The sequence below is a fragment of the Chlamydotis macqueenii genome, chromosome 1 (assembly GCF_036417535.1).
Source record: "Chlamydotis macqueenii isolate bChlMac1 chromosome 1, bChlMac1.mat, whole genome shotgun sequence".
In the NCBI taxonomy this organism is placed as follows: Eukaryota; Metazoa; Chordata; class Aves; order Otidiformes; family Otididae; genus Chlamydotis; species Chlamydotis macqueenii.
Genome location: NC_141556.1, coordinates 200,594,270 through 200,614,920, shown reverse-complemented (window position 1 = coordinate 200,614,920; position 20,651 = coordinate 200,594,270). Strand labels below are relative to the sequence as shown.

The 20,651-nt window shown below is 35.4% G+C and overlaps 1 protein-coding gene across 2 annotated transcripts in view; it reads left to right on the top strand.

Moving 5' to 3' along the window:
* Nucleotides 1-20,651, top strand: part of DYNC2H1 (dynein cytoplasmic 2 heavy chain 1) — a 166,929-nt gene that overhangs the window by 6,558 nt on the left and 139,720 nt on the right. For both annotated transcript variants that reach the window (XM_086739589.1, XM_086739588.1), the window contains 21 exons: nt 211-443; nt 704-838; nt 937-1,050; nt 1,245-1,356; nt 1,531-1,655; nt 2,992-3,167; nt 4,541-4,736; nt 5,920-6,015; nt 7,343-7,495; nt 7,606-7,704; nt 9,053-9,192; nt 9,283-9,511; nt 9,987-10,114; nt 11,373-11,488; nt 12,729-12,856; nt 15,459-15,608; nt 17,490-17,695; nt 18,606-18,761; nt 18,858-18,972; nt 19,364-19,534; nt 19,708-20,090. In XM_086739589.1, coding sequence (XP_086595715.1) covers nt 211-443; nt 704-838; nt 937-1,050; nt 1,245-1,356; nt 1,531-1,655; nt 2,992-3,167; nt 4,541-4,736; nt 5,920-6,015; nt 7,343-7,495; nt 7,606-7,704; nt 9,053-9,192; nt 9,283-9,511; nt 9,987-10,114; nt 11,373-11,488; nt 12,729-12,856; nt 15,459-15,608; nt 17,490-17,695; nt 18,606-18,761; nt 18,858-18,972; nt 19,364-19,534; nt 19,708-20,090 — 3,361 coding nt within the window. The remainder of the gene's footprint in view (nt 1-210; nt 444-703; nt 839-936; nt 1,051-1,244; nt 1,357-1,530; nt 1,656-2,991; nt 3,168-4,540; nt 4,737-5,919; nt 6,016-7,342; nt 7,496-7,605; nt 7,705-9,052; nt 9,193-9,282; nt 9,512-9,986; nt 10,115-11,372; nt 11,489-12,728; nt 12,857-15,458; nt 15,609-17,489; nt 17,696-18,605; nt 18,762-18,857; nt 18,973-19,363; nt 19,535-19,707; nt 20,091-20,651) is intronic.

The following is a 20,651-nucleotide window of genomic DNA, read 5'->3' as shown; positions in this document are numbered from 1 at the left end:
CAATATTGGACCAACCTCTGTTTAACCTGGAGATGTTTAAGAAATTTATGAAATCTGAAACAAAATGATCAATTATTGATATGTGTATATGGTTTGAAATTAAGATATTACGTTAGTTTTTTTAAATTGTGTTTGGAACTTGGTGTTGAGTTTAAAGGAATTATTTTGAACAAACAACATATTGCTTTTGTATACCTTTTTGTGTTCTAGGTGGCTCGCTAGGTAGATATGTTCAGAGAAAATTGTCAGCTTTGAATCTGTGGGAGGATGCTTTTCACAGTGTTAAAGAAAATCTAAAGGCTGGCATCTTGATTTGTGAGCAGTGGGTGTCAGCTTGTGAGTACCTAACTGGACAACTGTGGCAACGTTATACTCTACATCCATGGAAAAATGAGAAGTATTTCCCTGAATTATTATCCAGACTTGGAAAACGTCTTGATGAGGTAAAGATTTTAATTATACACGTTTATTTTATTAGGCACAAAATTAAATAGCATTATTTTAAGTTAAAAAAAAGGAAAGAAAACACTTTTATAGCCTTTTCAAAGTCAGATAGCATTCCATAATCCACATTTGTCTGAGCCTTTCGAAAGTTTCCTGTAAAAAGGAGAGGGATGGGATGTGCTGCTTGTCCTTTTTGCTTCTAAATGTAAGTTTTATGTAAAAATACGTTGGCTACATCAAGTATTTTTTTCCATTATAGGTGCTAACTGTTAGAACACTGCATGAAAAACTTATATTATTTTTGCCAGCTGGAGAACAAAATGCCTTACATCTTGCCCAAGTGTTTGAACCCTTTGCTGGTCTAAATCCTGTACACTATAATCCTTACACAGAGGTATATAATGCTTATTTTTAATTTATTTGCACTCTTTCTGTGACTTTTAATGTTGTATATGAATAGTCCTAACCAGCATGTGAACTCTTTATCTCTAGCCGTTATGGAAAGCAGCAGTCTCTCAGTATGAAAGAATTATTGCGCCAGCTGAACAAAAAATAGCCAGCAAATTGAAGAAATTTGTTTCAGAAATTCTGGACAGTCCTCAGCAGGTATGGATATTTTTGTAGTCTGAAAACTTTCGTAAAGATAAAGTTATTGAATTCCTAAGTAGTCAGTTTAGAGCAAAGGAATAAGTACTTAGAGCCAAAGGCAGTACTTATGAACAGCACTAATGAGTAGTGTCAGTATATATTTAATTTTTTTTTCAGGAGAAAGATATAACTTTTTAAACTTCATATTCTAGCTTCTTCAAACATTTCAGAAATATAAGGAACTTATAAAGCATCCAAATATAAGCAAAGAATTGCTTTTTGAAAGGGAAACATTGCTAGCAAGACTTCAAGATTATGTAAAAGGTAAAAATGTACTTTAAAGTCTGTAACTGCATTAGTTATTTTGCAAATACTGTAATTTTTTATTTACTTTTAGAACTTTGTCAATATTCCTACTATGTTTTTACCACTACAATAATAATTTTAAGCTTGTTCTATTAGCTTTCTGGTGTAACATCAATCTTTTGCCTGTGTTAGACTATCAGACAGACTTTGAAACTCGATGCCATGGTGTTCCTGGTGATGTTTCTGGACCACTGTCAGGCAAAAACCTTTCTGAAGTTGTGAATAATATTGTATGGGTACGGCAGCTGGAGATGAAGGTAACAGATTCCATTACTGTTTAGACACAATATTATCATAGAACATAAAACATGTTATTTGAGATTTCTGTGGGGAATTCTCTGCAGAAAAATTGTGGACTTCCTTAGAGTTATATAATCAGGATTCCTTATCAGTGGTGCTGCTTGCCAAGCTGAATATATTAACTGACCCAGAAGGCTGTCTTTTCGTAATACGCCAAACTGCCTGCGTTTGTGACTTAATTTTTTGGGGCAAAAAAGGACCAAAATTTTGAGAGGAGGCGTTTTTTGTTAAATTTTACCCTCCAGTTTGTATTTTAAAATTGTATTTAAGATTTACAGATACTCATATTCTTCCATCCTAGTTCTCACTTGTTATTATCAGCCTGTGTAGTATCCCCTTGAAATCAAAGGCATTTCTTGGTAGCACTTTTTTGAGTCAGTGCCTGCCAGGGAATTTACTACAGAGACTGTAGTAAAAGTAAATTAGAAACAGTTCTGTGTTCTCTTAAAGCAGAATGCGTTTAAAACATTTTTGACTATTTTAACTTGCATTATTTTTGTTAGTTAGTATTTACACTTTAGTTGAAAACTGGAACTTTTTTTGGAAAGTATTGACTAGTTAAAAGACAAATGTTTTCTGTAAACATAAGTGCCATTTACAATAACTATAAATTTGAATAAGAATAGAAGTTAGTATCCCAGAATAACTATTAGCCTAGTTTTTTGGCGTTCGCCTGTGGTTTGCAGAAGTCTCAAAGGCCCATTTCAGCTGAATGGGACGAAGAGTGGAGGTCTTAAATGTGTTACTTTGTTATGTGTCCTACAGAGAGAATAGCCGCAACTCAGGTTTCATGATTATTTCTTCTGCTTGGTCTGATAAAAACCTAGAGAGCAGAATGTGTGTCAGTTTTGTTTCTACTTTAGGCTGTGCTAAATTTTTTAATTGCTCTCAAGTCACCACTGATCCTATTGACTAGGATTTTGATTAATTTGTCCACACGTAGAAGTGAAATCTCATTTGAAATACCATTGCTTGTTGACATGGACCTTGTAGATACAACAAAGGACGCATAGGAGATCTGTACGTTTATGAAGAATTAACTAATGACCAGGTGGGGTACTCTGGGGTATCTCAATAGTGGTAGACACCTGTGGTGGACAACTTGTTCAGACCCAATTTACTGTAAAGGGAATCTGGACATCCAGGACACAATTCAGGATTGACTTTTTGTTTTGCTAATCCATTTTTGAATCCCACTTGTATGTTCTGTAATACTGATTTTATTGTGATGATTTTTCTTTCCTGATTGAATACTGGGAAGTTAAGCTTCCTTTCTTTGTGATTGTGTTTAAGGTGGATGATGCTCTCAAGCTGGCAGAGGCTCTTCTGTCTGACTTGCCTGGATTTCAAACTTTTCGTCAAAGTACAAATTATTTGCTGGAACAGTTAAAAGTATATGAACAGGAACAATTTGATGATTGGTCTAGGAATATTCAGTCAGAATTGTCAAATCCCAAGTCAGGACTTTGGTAAATACATTTTTGTTTAAATAATCTTTATGCTGAAATTTGTAGTTTGGTAGAAGTTAATGAAGGAAATACAAAATTTTACAGAATTGAGAATGAGTGGAGAAACAAAATGAAAAAGTTTATTATAATTTAATCATCCGGCCAGGCTTGATTGATAGGGTGAAGTATATAGGATGTTAATAACTAGTCTTGCAGTTTCTGTTAACCCCTGGAATGATACGCATGTTTGGCTAGCTTGTTGTTACAACTTGTTATCCATTGTAATCCATATAGTGATAATATCTAGCAACGAGATGACATTAGAGTATAGCTGTGATATACGTATGACACATGTAGAGTAACAAATTGCTATTCACAATAAATTCTGCAATGTAATTAGAGCAGATGAAAGAAAGGTAAGAAAATAAATTTAGACCTCATGAATTGTGTTCCCCAAAATAATAAAATTACTTGATAAGATATTAAAATTTATATATTTTTAATTGATTTGCCACATAACTTATGTCTGCATCTCTGAGTGTTGCAGACTTCCTTTGAAAAAAGAGTTTGTGGTTTGTGCACAGTTTCGGAGGATATCTGAGTTGATACTTATGTATAAACTTTTATTTTATGAAAAATACTCAAAAATAACAGATAAGCAAATTCAGCACTCCAATATATAGGAGCCATCTAATTTATTAGTGCCATAAAATTTTGTTATTGTGGAAGTTTAAAAGATATAAAAAGATTCATTTAAAGGAAAAAAGAAGTAGTATCTCACTGCAAAAGGGAATACAATGGATATGGGAACTATAAAAAGATGAGGAAAAAAATTTGAAAAAAATTACTAAAGTGTAAGTTTTTATGAAAGAAGCCTAAAAGGATGATGGTGGAAGCGTTACTAGACTAGAAAAAAAAATGGAGTAAAATCTAAAGATAGACTGATGTTCTTATAGTTATCTGATCGTGTATATCAAAACGTTCTACTGATCAGAGTCCTGGTTCTTGGATTGGTTCCCTCAGAGAATTTCTTCCCCTTTGCAGTGCTGAAGGCTGACTGAGGCTTAGGAGAGTAAGAGTATGATGGAGCCAGTGTATTTGAGAAATGTTGTCTAGCTCTGAGTTACATGTTAACTATTGTAACAAGCCAGAAAAAACTTTGTGAGGAAAACCAACATGCATTGTTCGTTTCTTCTTGTCTTCGCTGGCTTTGAATTAAGACAAAGGATACTAGAATAACTTCTGAGCAAATTAGAATGTTAATAAATGTAGAAAAATATAATAGAATGACATTGACCTTTTTGAATTGCTTATTATATTATTATAAAATGCACCTAAGAAAGCATCGATATCAAATTACATTCAGTAATACATTTAATTTGATTGTGGTTTAGCATCCAAGCTAATAGTCCTGTAATGGAGTTGGATCACGTTTTTGGAACATTAAACATACTTTATTCAGATCATTTGGTGACTCTCCTAAGAGAAGTACGTCAGCTATCAGCACTTGGTTTTGCTATACCGGCTAAAATACAGCAAGTTGCAAACACTGCACAAAAGTTCTGTAAGCAGGCGGTCATCCTCAAACAGGTATGAGATTAAATGTCATAATAACTTTCTGTTCTGACTTCCCAGCTTTAGTAGTAGAACTTTCCTTCTTGCACTATCTTTTCTGACTGTGTGGTTAAGCTTTTTGCCGTGTTTGTATAAACGTGACTTGTTTCTTGAGCAAGCTAGCTAAGTCCTTGAAAGAGAACAAAAGTGAAGAAAAGCTTTACAATTTTGGAATGTGTCTTCTTTTGAAACCAAATGAATTATAGTTTTAAAACCGTGTGAAGGTACTGTATGAACGTACAAATGTAAGACATTGATCTCCTAGTTTTAGTCTTAGTTTCTGATTATTATAACTGATGGAAAATGCCATAAAATGGACCAGCTTGTCCTCACTATTGCTAATTTTCAACTAAAAATATATAGATAAGTATTTTAATGGAAATGTGTGTTTGTTTTTTGAGGGCATTATTTTTTTTATTGGACTCAGTGCTACATAAGTTTTTACTTCAGTTGAAACACCATGTCAAGTTTTCTTCTGTTACTGTAAGATACAAGAATAAGTATGTAGATGTTGTTAAAAATTCATATGTAGATACACAGGCTCAATGCAGTTTCACAGGAGGCATCTTTGGTATCTGAGATAACCTGCACAACTAAGGCAGAGACGACACAAGACCTACAAGATAGCCATGCATCTGGATCACTGACAGGTGCCCAAGTGGAAGCCTTAGTCCTCTCAGAAGGCACTAGATGTCTGTGTGTGGACAGCTTAAACCAGGTTGTAGAGTATCCCTTTTACTCCAGCTGCCAATCTGGAAGTAAATAGATCATTTTAGGTCTTCTGTCGTAGCCTGGCAGTTGTCATGGACACTTGAAGGCCTCTGAAATGGCAGTAGATGCCTACCTTTGCTTGAAATAGTGGAACTGTTCCGCTTAAAATAAATCAGAGACTGAGCCTATTTCGCTTAAGGTGAAAAATGATCACCTCAGACCTGTGTAAGTATTAGTCTGTCTTGCTATTAGAATTCATTACTAGAAGAAGATAGGATCACATTAGCATTGCATATGTACTTTATTTTTGTAAATATTTAACTGTTTTAGTTAATTCTCATTTCTTAATGATATTGATTGGGCAATAATTTCAGAAATATCCTGTGTTACATTTATTGATGTACAAATATTTTTATCTATTGTAAACTTAATCTCTCAATTTTTACAGGTGGCACATTTTTATAATTCTATTGATCAGCAAATGATTGAGAGTCAGAAGCCAATGATGTTACAGTCGGCTCTAGCATTTGAACAGATAATTAAGGTGAAAGATATCCTCTCTCTTGTGTTTTAAATTTCATTGGTATCTGTGCATATTCTGTGCTGCTTTTTCTGTGTTTATTGCTGGACTTTTTGACTGCAGCCTTCCCACAGAAGCAACACCATCTCTTTAGTTAGCATTTAATGAGATCAGTGGGTCTTTTAAAAAATATTGTCATTTAAATAACTGCTTACTCCTTTTTACTTTGGATGTTAGTGTAATACACTCTCTTAGGAATTATTTTTAGTGTTTGAATTTACACATGAACCACAATATGGTCAATTCCTTAATAGTTGGGATTGTCATTCCTATTTTAACACTTCTAAATAATACTATCTTGGTCTATTTTAGTAAAAATGGCATATACTTACTGCAGGTAAATTAGTGTTAAGGAATGGTTTCACTGTTTTGACTAATCTTTCTGGATTTTGTAATTCTCCTGTGTATTTCTAATTAATGTTTTGGGCAAGTTGAAAGTAGATAGTTTCTGTTTTAGATTAAGAATGAAGCAGCTGTGATTATTGACTTATGCATGCAGATTGTTACAGTGAGTTGGTGTTCAGACATAATATAGTTGCTCTGTTTTTTTCTTTTGTAATTACTAGGAAGTTCACTATTCTTAAAGAAGTTTTAGATTCTTTTAAGGAATTTGGAGCAATCTGGAGGAATTTATTTATTTATTTTTGTTTTTCTGCTTTGAAGGGACAATACAAACTTTAAAACTACACTATAATCTACAATTTTTTAATACCATACCATTTTTTAGAAACAGGTCCAGTTCTGGAACTTCAGATGCTTTTATGTTCTGATTTTCTACTGTAAACTTAGGAAAATGCATAAAAACCCCAAAATCTCGATAAAAAGCCCAGCGAAATTCATCTTCCCTAAGTTACTTATGAGTCAGTGTAATTTTACAGTGTAACTTAAAAAAATTATTTCACGATAAACAGATGAACTTGTATAGCAATTATTAGTGTGACATTTTGGGTTTTGGTCTGTGCAGAGCAAAGAGGAAGGGAGGAGTTTAAGGTGTCTTCTTAGCTTATGTCTGCTTATGTGTGTGGAGCAGGAGTCTCGCCATTGGTGGATTTATTTCAAGGTCTGTTAAGAGTCTGGCATTAATTCTTCCCCAGTGCATTGATGTAGCTATAATGATATGCCCACTTCTCTGTGATTTGCTGGACTATTATGTCTCTGGTGCAGTGGTGAGAGAGAGGCCTTCCATTTTTTACTAGGAGTAGGACCGTCTTACTCATATTATCACTTCCTGTATGCTAGCTGGTAGACTATATTTGTCACTAAACCTTACAAAAGTTGTATGTTTTTCAAGCATTCAAAATCTGGTCCTGGAGGAAAAGCTCAAATAACATGGGATAATCCTAGAGAACTGGAAGCTTATATCCAAAAACTCCAAGCTGCTGCTGAACGGCTTTCCACTGAAAATAGAAAACTAAGAAAGTGGCACGCAAACTTCATTGAAAAGGTATATTTTCCAGGTGAAATTGAAATCACGTCTCTTGTAGATTACTTTACCCTTTCTTTCATTTATGTGATGATGAATATGCTTATTATCCTTTAAAATTCTTTTAACAGGTTGTATCTCTCATGAATATTGATCTACTTCGGCAGCAGCAGCGTTGGAAAGATGGACTCCAAGAGCTCAGAACTGGTTTTGCCAGCCTTGAGTCACAGGCAGGGTTTCGTTATCTTATTGCGAACTGTGAACGTCTGACTTTTCAGCAGTAATCAAGATTTAAGACTCAAGCGTAGCATGATTGAATCAATGTTTGAAAATTCTTTTAGTATTACAGAATATTTTATATGGAAAATTAACTAAACTGTGTTCAGTCACCTTTTTTTTTATCCTTGACTAGAAATGTTAAAGCTTAACCAAATGCATCCTGTTTTCACTGTCTAAAAATACAAGGTGGTATAGTCTTACTGCTGTTGTCATCAAGTTTTTACATATTTCTTTAAAACTCCTGTTCATAATTGCCGTAAGGCTTAATTGAGGCAATTTCAAGTTTTCTTAGTTTCTGGAATCTTTCTATTGCAAGAGTTCCTCTGGGCAGCCCTGAATTTTAGGGCAGACCTTAACTGTGTAGGTTCCTGCAACAGCCTTGGCCTGCCTCCAAAGGCTTTCCTGGCTGAGAGTCTCTACCAATTAAATAAGAAGAGACTTATTTATTTAAGTCTCTTAAATTGCACTTTATTTTTTATACTTTTAACTTATTAAAGTATATTTTTTATATAATTTTGACTTATTTTTTAACTTATATTGCACTTTTGAAAATCGCTGGATGGCTTACAAGTGACCATTTACAGACTTGAGTCTATGATACAGCTTTACATATTCTTACAGTGCAATGTAGCAGATTCCAATGAAAATCTGAATTCTTTAAGGTAAAATCTTATATCTACTTACTAGTTAACATTGATCCGTGGAAGCACATCAGAATTTTCTGAAATACTGTTTAAAAGGTAGCTTATGTATCATAGAAAAACAAAAAGTATAATACAGGTTTAGATCTCTCATTCAGACCGCTCTGTATCTTATTTCTAGCAGAGTTCCATGTATTTTAGAGTAATCTTGAAGAGTCTCATAGTAAACCAATGAGGGATGAACCTCAGTGAAGTTGTTATGCTGAGCTGCCACACAGACTGGTTTCATTGGATAATTTTTTTTGCTCCTATATTCATTTGAAATAAATGTGACAGCTCTAGATCTTCTCAATAAACTGATCACAGAATCATAGAATACCTTGAGTTGGAAGGGACCCGTAAGGATCATTGAGTTCAACTCCCTGCTCCTTGTAGGACTACCTAAAACTAAACCATATGACTAGGAGCATCATCCAGACGCTCCTTGAACTTTGACAGGCTTGGTGCTTACCACTTCCCTGGGGAGCCTGTTCCAGTGGTGTGATACTTCTTTGAATTTTATTAGGATCCTGGTCTTCAGGCATTGTACTATGCTCAGTTTCAGATTAGAATTATGGTTTAAGGAATAAAAGAAAATAATTTTTTTTTTAATTTTTAGGGGTTCAAATCATGTGATATGAAGGCTTGGAGACAGCACTGGAATCATCAACTTTACAAAGCTCTGGAGCATCAGTATCAAATGGGCTTAGAAGCACTCAATGAGAATTTACCAGAAATAAATATTGATCTAACATTCAAGTAAGATTTTTTTTTTTCCCCATTAAGAAAGTATTCTGGCTCAGATTACATTCAAATATTAGTTTTTGTATGATTTCTTTCACTTTTTAGGCAAGGCCAGTTGCAATTCAGACCTCCTTTTGAAGAAGTACGAGCTAGATATTATAGAGAAATGAAGAGATTCATCTCCATTCCAAATCAGTTTAGGGGAGTAAGTGAAGCAGAAGAAAAGTCTATATTCACTGTTATGACTGAAAGAAATGCAAATGGATTTCTGACTGCTTTCAGTAAAGCAGAGGATTTGTTCAGAAGGCTGACAGAAGTTTCAAATCAATTCAAGGTATTTTCAATATTTAACTGACTCATACTTTTTTTTTTTTTTTTTTTAGATTTGTATTATTTTAAGTTTCAGACATTCTAAAAGTAACTGAGCAATGACATTGTGCATTGTTGTCCTTTTCTGCAAGGCATATAAGCAAAAGCTTAGTAAGTCCATCTATGTTAAGCCAGCTACTTAAGCACATACCTAGCTTGAAGCATATGTACAGTTCCTGTTGAAACTCTAGTATTATAGCTGTCTTTTTACTCTTGTTCAAAAGCTGTTTTGATTATCCTTAAATGCATGGATATGTCAAACCATTTTGTACTTCCTGATTCTTGCACTAAGAAGATCTGTAGGTAATTGAAAGAGCACAAATGTTAAAGAGAATGTAGCTTTAAAACATTACTAAAGTATTTTAATGTTATTGAGAAACAGAGTTTTTTTAGTCTGGAAAATATTTCTTTCCTATGAAATAAAAAATAATGTTGAAAAGGAATGGATCGTAATTGGTCAAGTAGATGTGGAAACTCTGGTGAAGACACATCTTTCTAGCAAACAGGATTGGGAAAAAAACTTCAAAGCATTGAAAGTGAGAGGGAAAGAAGCAGAACGTCTTCCGAGGTATAGTGTAACTATTCTTTTGTTTGAATAATGTATTCTATCAGATACTTTAAAGTTAATAGTAAAAGAGAAATATTATTTTTATGTGGAGATGTAGATAGAATTTCAAGTGTTTTTAAAATATTAATGTACTTTTAAAATGTTTAGATTTTTGGTTTTCAGTTTTATTTTTAGACAGTTATTCTCTTTATCTGCATAGCCTTCTCTGAAAACTTTTAATGTCTTCCTTTGATATGATGGGAAAGCCCTTCAAAATTCAGGGCTGATTCTGAAATACTACAAAACACAGTTGTATTTTAACAAATCTTTTAGCTAAGTACGCGTGGAGTATATGTGGCAGTTAGGGACAAACTTGGTAAATGATTGTACATGAAATAACTCCTGTATTGAAACACTTATTTATCTCTTATAGTTTAAGATGTGCTAGTGTAGGCTTTTACTCTTACATATTTTCATATGGAATTTAGTGTGTTGCATGGTTAGAGTTCTCAAATGAAACTGGTAGGAATCATGTTCAGAACAAGTAAAAAGAGGTGCAGTTCCTGCAGGAGAATGGACTGGTAGAACTTGTCAGCTAAGTGATATTTTTGGTAGTAAAGATGTTCATGAGTTCAAGGACAGACTGGAGTGAATAGAAGAGAAATTAGCTGGTGTGTTATGGCCAGAAATCACCTGTGACTATGAAGTGCCATGAACTGAAAATGATTGGTGTTGAGGGAGGATACTTAGGAAGGTATCAAATAAGAGTCCTTTTTCTTAGTGTCCTTTAGGCATCTACCTGTGGTCACTGTGGGATATTAGATATGGGGCCTTGAAATGACTCACTATGGCTTTTCTTATGTTCTTAGGACTATTGAAGCAAGGGTTAGTAAATTCTCATGGAAATTAGCGATTTAAAGACATGACTGTACAAATAATTAAATTTTTTTTTTTTTGAGTATAGAAATAGTCCTTTTGAATTTAGCGACATCGGTTATATAAAGTCAAGCTATTTTATAATTATTTAGAGGAGCAGAGCATTAAACTTTAGTCTTCATAAAACTGCATATATGTACATAATGGTTATAAATATTTCAATATTTCAATAATGAGTAATTTTCCCAATAAACTGTGACTCTTATTTGTAGAATTATGAGGGAAATTTTTTATTATTAAACTACAAAATCAGAGTAAACTATAGATGTGCATAGATCTTAGAGATACTGGCATGTAAGTATACTACTGAATATTTGCTGTTTTTTAATCTTTTGTCTTGAAGCACCATCAGGATAGATTGTTTAACTGTTAATTGCAACCCTGTGAAAACTGTAATTGATGATTTCATCCAGAAGTTGTATGATGTTCTTGTTGTTTCTCTGAGAAAATCTATTCAAGGTAAATAACTGTATTGAATAACATTTTTTTTGTTTCTGTTGTACTTGCGGACATTTGTGTTAATGTAAATACTCTTTTAAAGAAATGTTTTACTGTCATGGACAGTGAACTGCAGAAATCAGTGCAGAGAAAGTAATCTGTTGCTAATTTTTCACTATAGGCCTAAACTAAAAGCCCTTGATGTGCATGTGCATCTTTCCTATTCCCTTGTTTTGGCCAAATCTGCTCCAGATGTGAAAGAATGCGTATGAACAGTATTCTACTTGTTTCTTTTGTCTGAAGGAAAATTTCTTTGATGTTTCAGGGAGGAAAATTTCTTAGGTGTTTGAGGGTAAATGAAGGAGACATAATGAAATATTGTAATTAACAATGTTATTAGATTTTTTTGTTTCACAAATTGAAATACGTCATGAAGAGTCTTTTAATAATATAGACTTATTCCATAGAGTTACCTGTCACTTGTCAAAATTCAGAGTGTTAAAAAGTGTAAAATATTTCCCTACTTTTGGGTGATCTCTCTCTATCTGGAACAGGTAGACAAAATGGAATAAGGTGTAGATGATGAGAAGTACCAGTGCTTTGTGCTTTAAATCTAACAATCAGCACAGGGAATACAGGACAGGATTTATACAGAAAGTGAATTATTTCTATTACCTGCAAACTGGATTGTTTCTTGGAACATGAATTATTCACTGAAATTGTATAGCTCCTTTCTCAGTACCAAAAAGATCTATTTTGGTAGGAAAATACAACATTGTATCTTGATCAGGCTTTTGTTTGTGAATCTTTTCAATATTTAAAGCAAGGTGGCTTTAGGTAGTTATTTTCTTTAAAAATAAACTCACAAAAAAAAACCAAAAATAGGGAGACTCTAAACCCCAAAAGCAATTTTAACATCTGTTTTTCTCCATTTACCCAATAAAACCTGTACAGATTTTTAAACTGTGTAAATAAATACCTTACATATTTATGTTTAATTCTCAGAAGGCACCCTGATACTTACAGTCTAAATCATACACTGAATGCGGTGGATTGCATTTAAAAAGCTGTATGTAAGCAAAAAAATGCGATTTTTGCTGAAGCAGCATATTAAATTGGGGTCTGCATTATTTTTAAGCAAATCTTTGCATACATTATTGTATGTTATGAGAATGTTGTATCGGAGTACATTTGTCTGACTTAGATATTTATTACTACAAATATTTTCTTCACGATAACTTTGTTTTTCACCTTTATATAGCTCACCTATGTGATATTTCTTCATTTCTCTCTGATGCCATGGAAACATTAGTGATTAGGCCCCAGACTGTAGAGGAAATAGCAGAAGACAATTTAAAATATTTAAACCTACATGAACGAAAAGAAGGGGTAAGATACTATTTTATCACATCCAGAGTAACAGCTATTAAAAAAATTAATTGCTTTCTAGTATGGAAACTTATATTTAATATAACTAGTTTAGCACATGTGGTGGCTATAAAGAGCCAGGACAGTGGTTCACGTAGGACGGTATTTTGACTCCAGCAGTAGAATAAAGTAGCTGCCTAGGGGAAAATACAAAATCGGGGTAGCATATTTTATACTTTCTGACACTTCTAGCCTCCAGCCAGAGCCGTTCTGAATTTTATGTGGTTCCTGAGCATATAGTAACACTCAACGGATTTCTCTTCCACAACCTTACCTCATCTCTTCTTGAAAGCAAATACATCTTCAACATCCAAATATCCTCTGGTAAAGTGTAGATTGATTACCCGTTACATGGTTACATGAAGGACCTCTACTTTTGGTTGTTTTTTTTTTTGCACCTCCTGTGTGTTAACTTCATACCATTTAAGTCTTACATTGGAAGAGATATGGAGCAATCAGTCCCTATTCTTCCTTTTGTGACACATGATTGTATTCTTCTTTGTTGTGTCCTGTATCAACTATCTGTTTTTTAGATTGAAGAGTTTTAGTTTACCTAATCTTTTCTTATACATAAGCCCACTCCTAACTTTGATCATCTTTGTTGCGCTTTGGTAAGTCTTTTCTAGTTTTGCAATAATATTTTTCTGCGGGACCAACAGAATTTTGTATTATTTTTTAGATGTGAACAAACCGTGGATTTGTATAATGAAATAGCCATATTCTCTTTTATTCTCTTTTTGATCCTTGTGATCCTCACATTTGATTTGATTCCTACTGCTCAGATTAAGCTGGCATTTTTGTAAAACTGACTGTCATAACTCCAAGATTATAAATCCTGAATTGCAGTTGTTAGCTCTGAACTCAACTTGTACATGTGAAATTTATTTTTTCACACATGTATCACTTCATGGTTATCTACTTGAACTTTGTTTGTCACAGGTATCGTCAGTCACTATTTCTTCTAAGTTTATTCTGCAGTTCTTCACAGGTGAACTATTTTAATGCCTGGAATACATAGTATGATTTGTAAATTTTGTCCTCTCACAGACTAATTGCCTTTTCCAACTTTTTTATAAACACCGTGAGTAGTCCAGCACAGGTACCTGCAGAACGCCATGAGTGACCTTCTTCTATTGCAGGAACTAGCCATTTCCTTTTATCTCTGTTTTCTGTCTTTTATCAAATTAATTATCAGCATGGCCAGCAGGTCGAGGGAGGTGATTCTCCCCCTCTACTCTACCCTGGTGAGACCCCACCTGGAGTACTGTATCCAGTTCTGGAGCCCCCAGCATAAGAAGGACATGGACCAGTTGGAGAAGGTCCAGAGGAGGGCCACGAAGATGATAAAAGGGCTGGGAGCACCTCTCCTATGAGGACAGGCTGAGAGAGTTGGGACTGTTCAGCCTGGAGAAGAGGAGGCTCCAGGGAGACCTGAATTGGTCTTCCAGTACCTCAAGGGGGCCTACAAGAAAGATGGGAAGAGGCTGTTTAGTAGGGCCTGTTGCGATAGGACAAGGGGTAATGGTTTTAAAATAGAGGGAGGTAGATTTAGATTGGATATTAGGAAAAAAATTTTTACAATGCGAGTTATAGAACACTGGAACAGGTTGCCCAGAGAGATGGTGGATGCCCCATTCCTGGAAACGTTCAAGGCCAGGCTGGATGAGGCTCTGAGCAACCTGATCTAGTTGGGGATGTCCCTGCTCCTTGCAGGGGGGTTGGACTAGGTTGACCTTTGAAGATGTCTTCCAACCCGAACCAGTCTATGATTCTGTGATTTCTGCAAGGATCTTTGTTCTCATGTCAAGATTACTGGGTTTCCTTAAGTGCTTTTGGTGAAGGTTTGTGTTAAAAGCTTTTTGGAAACCCAACTGGAATATATAATTTTAATTTCCTTCATCAATACCTTTACTGGCCTTTAAAGAACTCTGGCTCTACAAAACTGTGGAATTCTACAAAAGCCATATTAACTGTTCCCAACCAGGCAATATTTCTCCAGAAAGTATTCAGTTGTAAAGGAATGCACCTGAGTTGAGGTGTTTATGTGCAGCTGTCTACAGTGTGCGTGCAGTTAATATCGTCAGCAGAAGTCTGGTTCAGTTGCCCACAAGTGCAGTTCTAGAGTTACTGAGATGCACATCCAACATCCACACAAGACTGGCAGACATAACAGAAGAGTTCTGGGAGGCCTCTACCTTTCTGTAGTTGCAGCTGGAGGCCAGGCAAGTGTCCTAGGGCATTTCAAATGGCCTTAGACATGTATTCATGACAGACTGAATCAAGTCTCTAGTGAACGTAGTCAGTTGTAACCTAGGGCAGTCCATTTTGCCCTACAGTAGAACCTTGTGGCTGATCCTCCGGAATTGATTTCTTTACTCCAATAAGAGGTCAGTGCAGTTGTTCGTACATAGGTGTCTATTTTTTTGGGATGTCCTGGCATATCTGAGAACTCTGTACAAGGCTGATGGATATATCAAAGGATGTATGGAAAACCCATAACTTTTGGGACAGTGGATGTAAGGCAGATTACGTACACACATATTTTTAATCTGTTTGAATTTAGATTTTTCTCCTGTTTCAAGAAGCTGAAGATAAAAACAAACTTTTGCGAACTGTGGCTGGTGCAGGTTTGGACACCATCAGCAACCTAAGAGCTACATGGGATAAATTCGAATTGATGATGGAAAGCCACCAGCTTATGATTACAGAACAGGTAACAATGAAAGATTAATATTTTACCTAAAAACGTTGAAATGATTTTGAAAAAGTCTGGAGAAATATTTTTTCTTAGACACGACATCTTTTTGACACGACATCCTTCTCTCTAAACTAGAGAGACATGGGTTTGATGGACGGACCACTTGGTGGATAAGGAGTTGGCTGGATGGCCGCACTCAGAGAGTGGTGGTCAACGGCTCGATGTCCAGGTGGAGACCGGCCACGAGTGGCGTCCCTCAGGGGTCCGTGCTGGGCCCGGCCCTGTTCAACATCTTTGTCGGCGACGTGGACAGTGGGATAGAGTGCACCCTCAGCAAGTTCGCCGACGACACCAAGTTGTGTGGTGCCGTCGACACGCTGGAAGGGAGGGATGCCATCCAGAGGGACCTTGACAGGCTGGAGAGGTGGGCCTGTGCCAACCTCATGAGGTTCAACCAGGCCAAGTGCAAGGTCCTGCACCTGGGTCATGGCAATCCCAGGCACAAATACAGGCTGGGCGGGGAATGGATTGACAGCAGCCCTGAGGAGAAGGACTTGGGAGTGCTGGTGGATGAGAAGCTCAACCATGAGCAGGCAATGCGCCCTTGCGGCCCAGAAGGCCAACCACATCCTGGGCTGCATCAAGAGGAGTGTGGCCAGCAGGGAGGTGATTCTCCCCCTCTACTCTGCCCTGGTGAGACCCCACCTGGAGTACTGTGTCCAGTTCTGGAGCCCCCAGCACAAGAAGGACATGGACCAGTTGGAGAAGGTCCAGAGGAGGGCCACGAAGATGATCAGAGGGCTGGAGCACCTCTCTTATGAGGATAGGCTGAGAGAGTTGGGACTGTTCAGCCTGCAGAAGAGGAGGCTCCAGGGAGACCTGATAGCGGTCTTCCAGTACCTCAAGGGGGCCTACAAGAAAGATGGGGAAAGGCTGTTTAGTAGGGCCTGTTGCGATAGGATGAGGGGTAATGGTTTTAAAATAGAGGGAGGTAGATTTAGATTAGAAATTAGGAAAAAATTATTTACGATGCGAGTTATAGAACACTGGAACAGGTTGCCCAGAGAGATGGTGGATGCCTCATTCCTGGAAACGTTCAAGGCCAGGTTGGATGAGGCTCTGAGCAACCTGATCTAGTCAGGGATGTCCCTGCTCCTTGCAGGGGGGTTGGACTAGATGACCTTTGAAGGTCCCTTCCAACCCTAACCATTCTATGATTCTATGATTCTATAAATAGATAAATGTTCTCAGTTCAGTGTTAATACAGACATTACTGAGTTGAGGGAGAGTCTTTAAAGGAAGAATATTTAAACTATTTAAACAGTATCTAGGTAAAGCTTCTGTTGAACTGATGCTGAAATGAATGTTATGTTGTTGTACTTCTGTCTCAGGCAGCTTTCTGGTGACAGAGATGGCTTAATGAATGCAACAGTTAAAAGATTGCATTTTTATTACTTTATTGTGTTTTTAGTAATGATGCTTGTTATTTTCTTTTCACACAACTTTGATAAACTATGCACAGACTTGTAACTCCAGTCCACAGGCAAATTGCTGAACTCATTTGAAGTTCTTCTGAAGATAACAATATTCTGTACAAGTATAGCAATTTTTCTGTGTGCTGTAGGAGGCAGGCCTAAATAGGTAGCATAGGCCAAATAAGTAGGTCTCAAATACAAGTATATAAAAAAAAAGGTATCCCCCCCTTTTTTTTTTTTTTTAAAAAAGAAGAATAAATAACTATTTCTTAGGGTATTATACAAGAATTTTTTGGGGTTTGATTTAGATCAAGTTGTAGTTATTAAGTTTTGCTCAAGTTTTAAAGTTGATACTTTGATTTTTATCATAGTTGTAATTACAAACCATTGAACAAAATTGATTTTATCTCTTGCTTTATAGATTGAAATTATGAAAGGAAATGTGATTTCACGTATTAATTTGTATCTTCAAGACTTAGAAAAGTTTAAAGCTCGTTGGGATCAGCTAAAGCCAAGTGATGATGTCATTGAAACAGGTGATCAGGTTGTGCTTGAAAGAAGTGCTCAGATCATAAAGGAAAAAAAAAAAGAGTTTGATGAACTTGAAACTGTGAAAGAAAAGCTCATGTATGTATGTTTATTTCCCCGTATTCCTTACTCGTTAACATGTGGATCTTTTGCAGCAGTAGAATCTCAGAAAATGTTAAACTAATTTTTACCACCACAGATGGTATAAGGAATTTAATTTTATTTGTATTATGTGCTTTTCATTAGTTTTTAGGGTCTTTTTTGTTGATTTTACATAACAGGAATTTCTCAAGGCTTTTTGGGAATGAAAAATTGAAGAAGTCTCTTAGGCTTTCACGTAAGGGAGTCTGTACACTAAAGGCTTGAATCTGATTTCTGAAATTCTCACTAAGAGAAGATTTGGGATATTGGCCCAAGAAGGGGGAGTTATTACTTCAGTCCTCTTGTAACTTAAATGAGCAAGAGCTCACTTCTCCCATTTCTTGAGTAAGTGTCCTAGCTGATAAAGTGTTGTGCAAAAGGAAAGGATTTTTGCTCAGAGTGCCTCTTTTCAGTAAGCTCATTATTGCAAATCTTGAGCAGACAAAGTTTTCTATTTAAATTCTTAGCTTGGCGCTGGAATAACATAGTAAATAAAATTAGCGCATTCCTTCTGCCTAGCAGGAAGAAACAATCAATTAAAAATTATTTTCTTTCAGGCTTTGTTTTTGGGGGCACAAAGTAATTAACTTTTCTCATAAATGAGAAAGAAATGTTTATGGAAAGAAGTTTATGGAAAATGATTGTGAATATGGGAGGTCACTGTGTAGGAGAGTTATCCCTCAAGTTCCTTTATTATTTCTTTTCAAGAAGGAGACTATAAAGATATTGCAGTTGTCAGCAAATGTTCTTCAATTAAGCCAATGGCTTCTCTTAAAAAAGTATAATTATTTCCATGAGAGACCAACTTTTAAACCATAAATGTATAATGGAATAATGTAATGTATAGTACAATGATCTTTTTATTCAGTGAAGAATGCCATCATTTTAAATTGGAAGAGCCTGACTTCTCATTGTCAAACGCCGTATGTCAAGATATTAAGAGTTGTGCGGAAGTCTGGGCATTGTATGAAGAGTTTTATGAAGGTTTTCAGGAAAAAGCCAAAGAAGATTGGATTACTTTTAGGTATGATTTTGTTACTTTATTTTTTTGTGGACATATATGTGTGGTTGTAGTACTGTGTTGTTATGACCTCTTTATATTTGATTTTCACACAAATAGGAGTAAAACCTACCTATTTGAAGAATTTTTGTTTAATTGGCATGACAAAATGAGGAAGATAGAAGAACATACTGTAATGACAGTAAAATTGCAAAAAGAAGTGGACAAATACAAAGTAAGAAGCTAAGTACAAAAAGGAGTATAAAAAAATTATGTTATGGGTTAATATGCTTCATTCTGTAGCTCATTGTTCAGTTCTTATATTTTGTTAAATTGTAACTGATTTTATTATATTCTGATACTGTTTTAATCATTTCACTTACTTTTGAGAACTTTTTAGTTCCTTACAGTGAACAGGAAGGTCATTACAGTTCATGTAGACACATGTTTAGCAATGAATTTTCCTCAGAGTTGTACTCTTAAATATTAAATCTAAAAGTTCAAAAAATGTAGTACAGTTTAAGAATGTAAATTTTTGTTTTGTTTGAATAGCATGTCACTCTGTAATCAAACAGATAAAATTTTCATAAAGCTTAGATGTATTAATATACACATTTTTCCTATAGATGATAATTCCACTCCTAAAATATATTAGAGGAGAACATCTTTCTCCAGACCATTGGCTGGATCTCTTTCGTCTTTTGGGTCTTCCCCGAGGCACTACACTTGAGAGTCTGATATTTGGAGATCTGCTAAAAGTGACGGATGCCATTATAGAAAAAGCAACGGAACTTAAGGTACAAATAATTTCAAATAAAGCTATTGTATTTTATTTTGTGGCTTATTTTATGTAGTATATCATGTTTATATCTTTATAACTATAGAAATAGAATTTACATTATATTTTTGAATGGAAAGTTTATTGTGAGCTCTGTAGTTTGAAATGAAATTTATTTATGCTTTTAAATAGGATTTGAATTGCCGGGCCCAAGGTGAAGTCACAATCAGAGAAGCATTACGTGAGCTTGAACTCTGGGGAGTTGGAGCTGTCTTTACATTAACAGATTATGAAGATAGCCAAGGAAAGAATCTCGGGCTTATTAAAGACTGGAAGGACATAGTCAACCAAGTTGGAGATCATCGCTGTCTTCTACAGTCCCTTAAGGACTCTCCATATTACAAAGGTTTTGAAGATAAAGTGTCCATCTGGGAAAAAAAGCTGGCTGAGTTGGATGAGTATCTGCAGAATTTAAACCAAATTCAAAGGAAGTGGGTCTATTTGGAACCAATATTCGGTCGTGGAGCTCTGCCCAAAGAACAGGCTCGTTTTAACAGAGTTGATGAAGACTTCAGGTTAGTGTTATGGAATCTGACTTATTTTTTGTAGAATCTTTGACATGTGTAGGCTAGAACATTCTTCATGGTAAAAATATATGGAACAATTAGTATACATATGGAGATGAAGGTTAGCAACAGTAATTCAGTAGATACAGATATGCGGCAGTGACAGATGTGAATAAAGGTGGTAATGTAGGTTTCTTTTAATGGGGTACATGTGAAGTGGGGGGGAATCACATGAAATATCAAGGCAGATAAACACCAGATCAGTCTTGTCAACATTATCTGTCTTGATTTGAGTTTAAATGATTTGTTAGAAGGAAATAAAAATCAAGAATTGATTTTCTTGGTTTTGGGTAGAGAAATTTTGTCAAGAAACAGTTGTTATTAAATTACATTGAAGAGACATTGATGTAAGTTCTGGAATGTTTCATCGTTAATACTGAAAACTGAAATCATTAATACTGAAAAGTTTTATATCAGATATTTATGTGACTTACCTGTGCTTTGATTTTTATTTACGTAACTACTTGTATATCATATTCAGATTAAAATTGTAATGCTTGTTTTACGAAT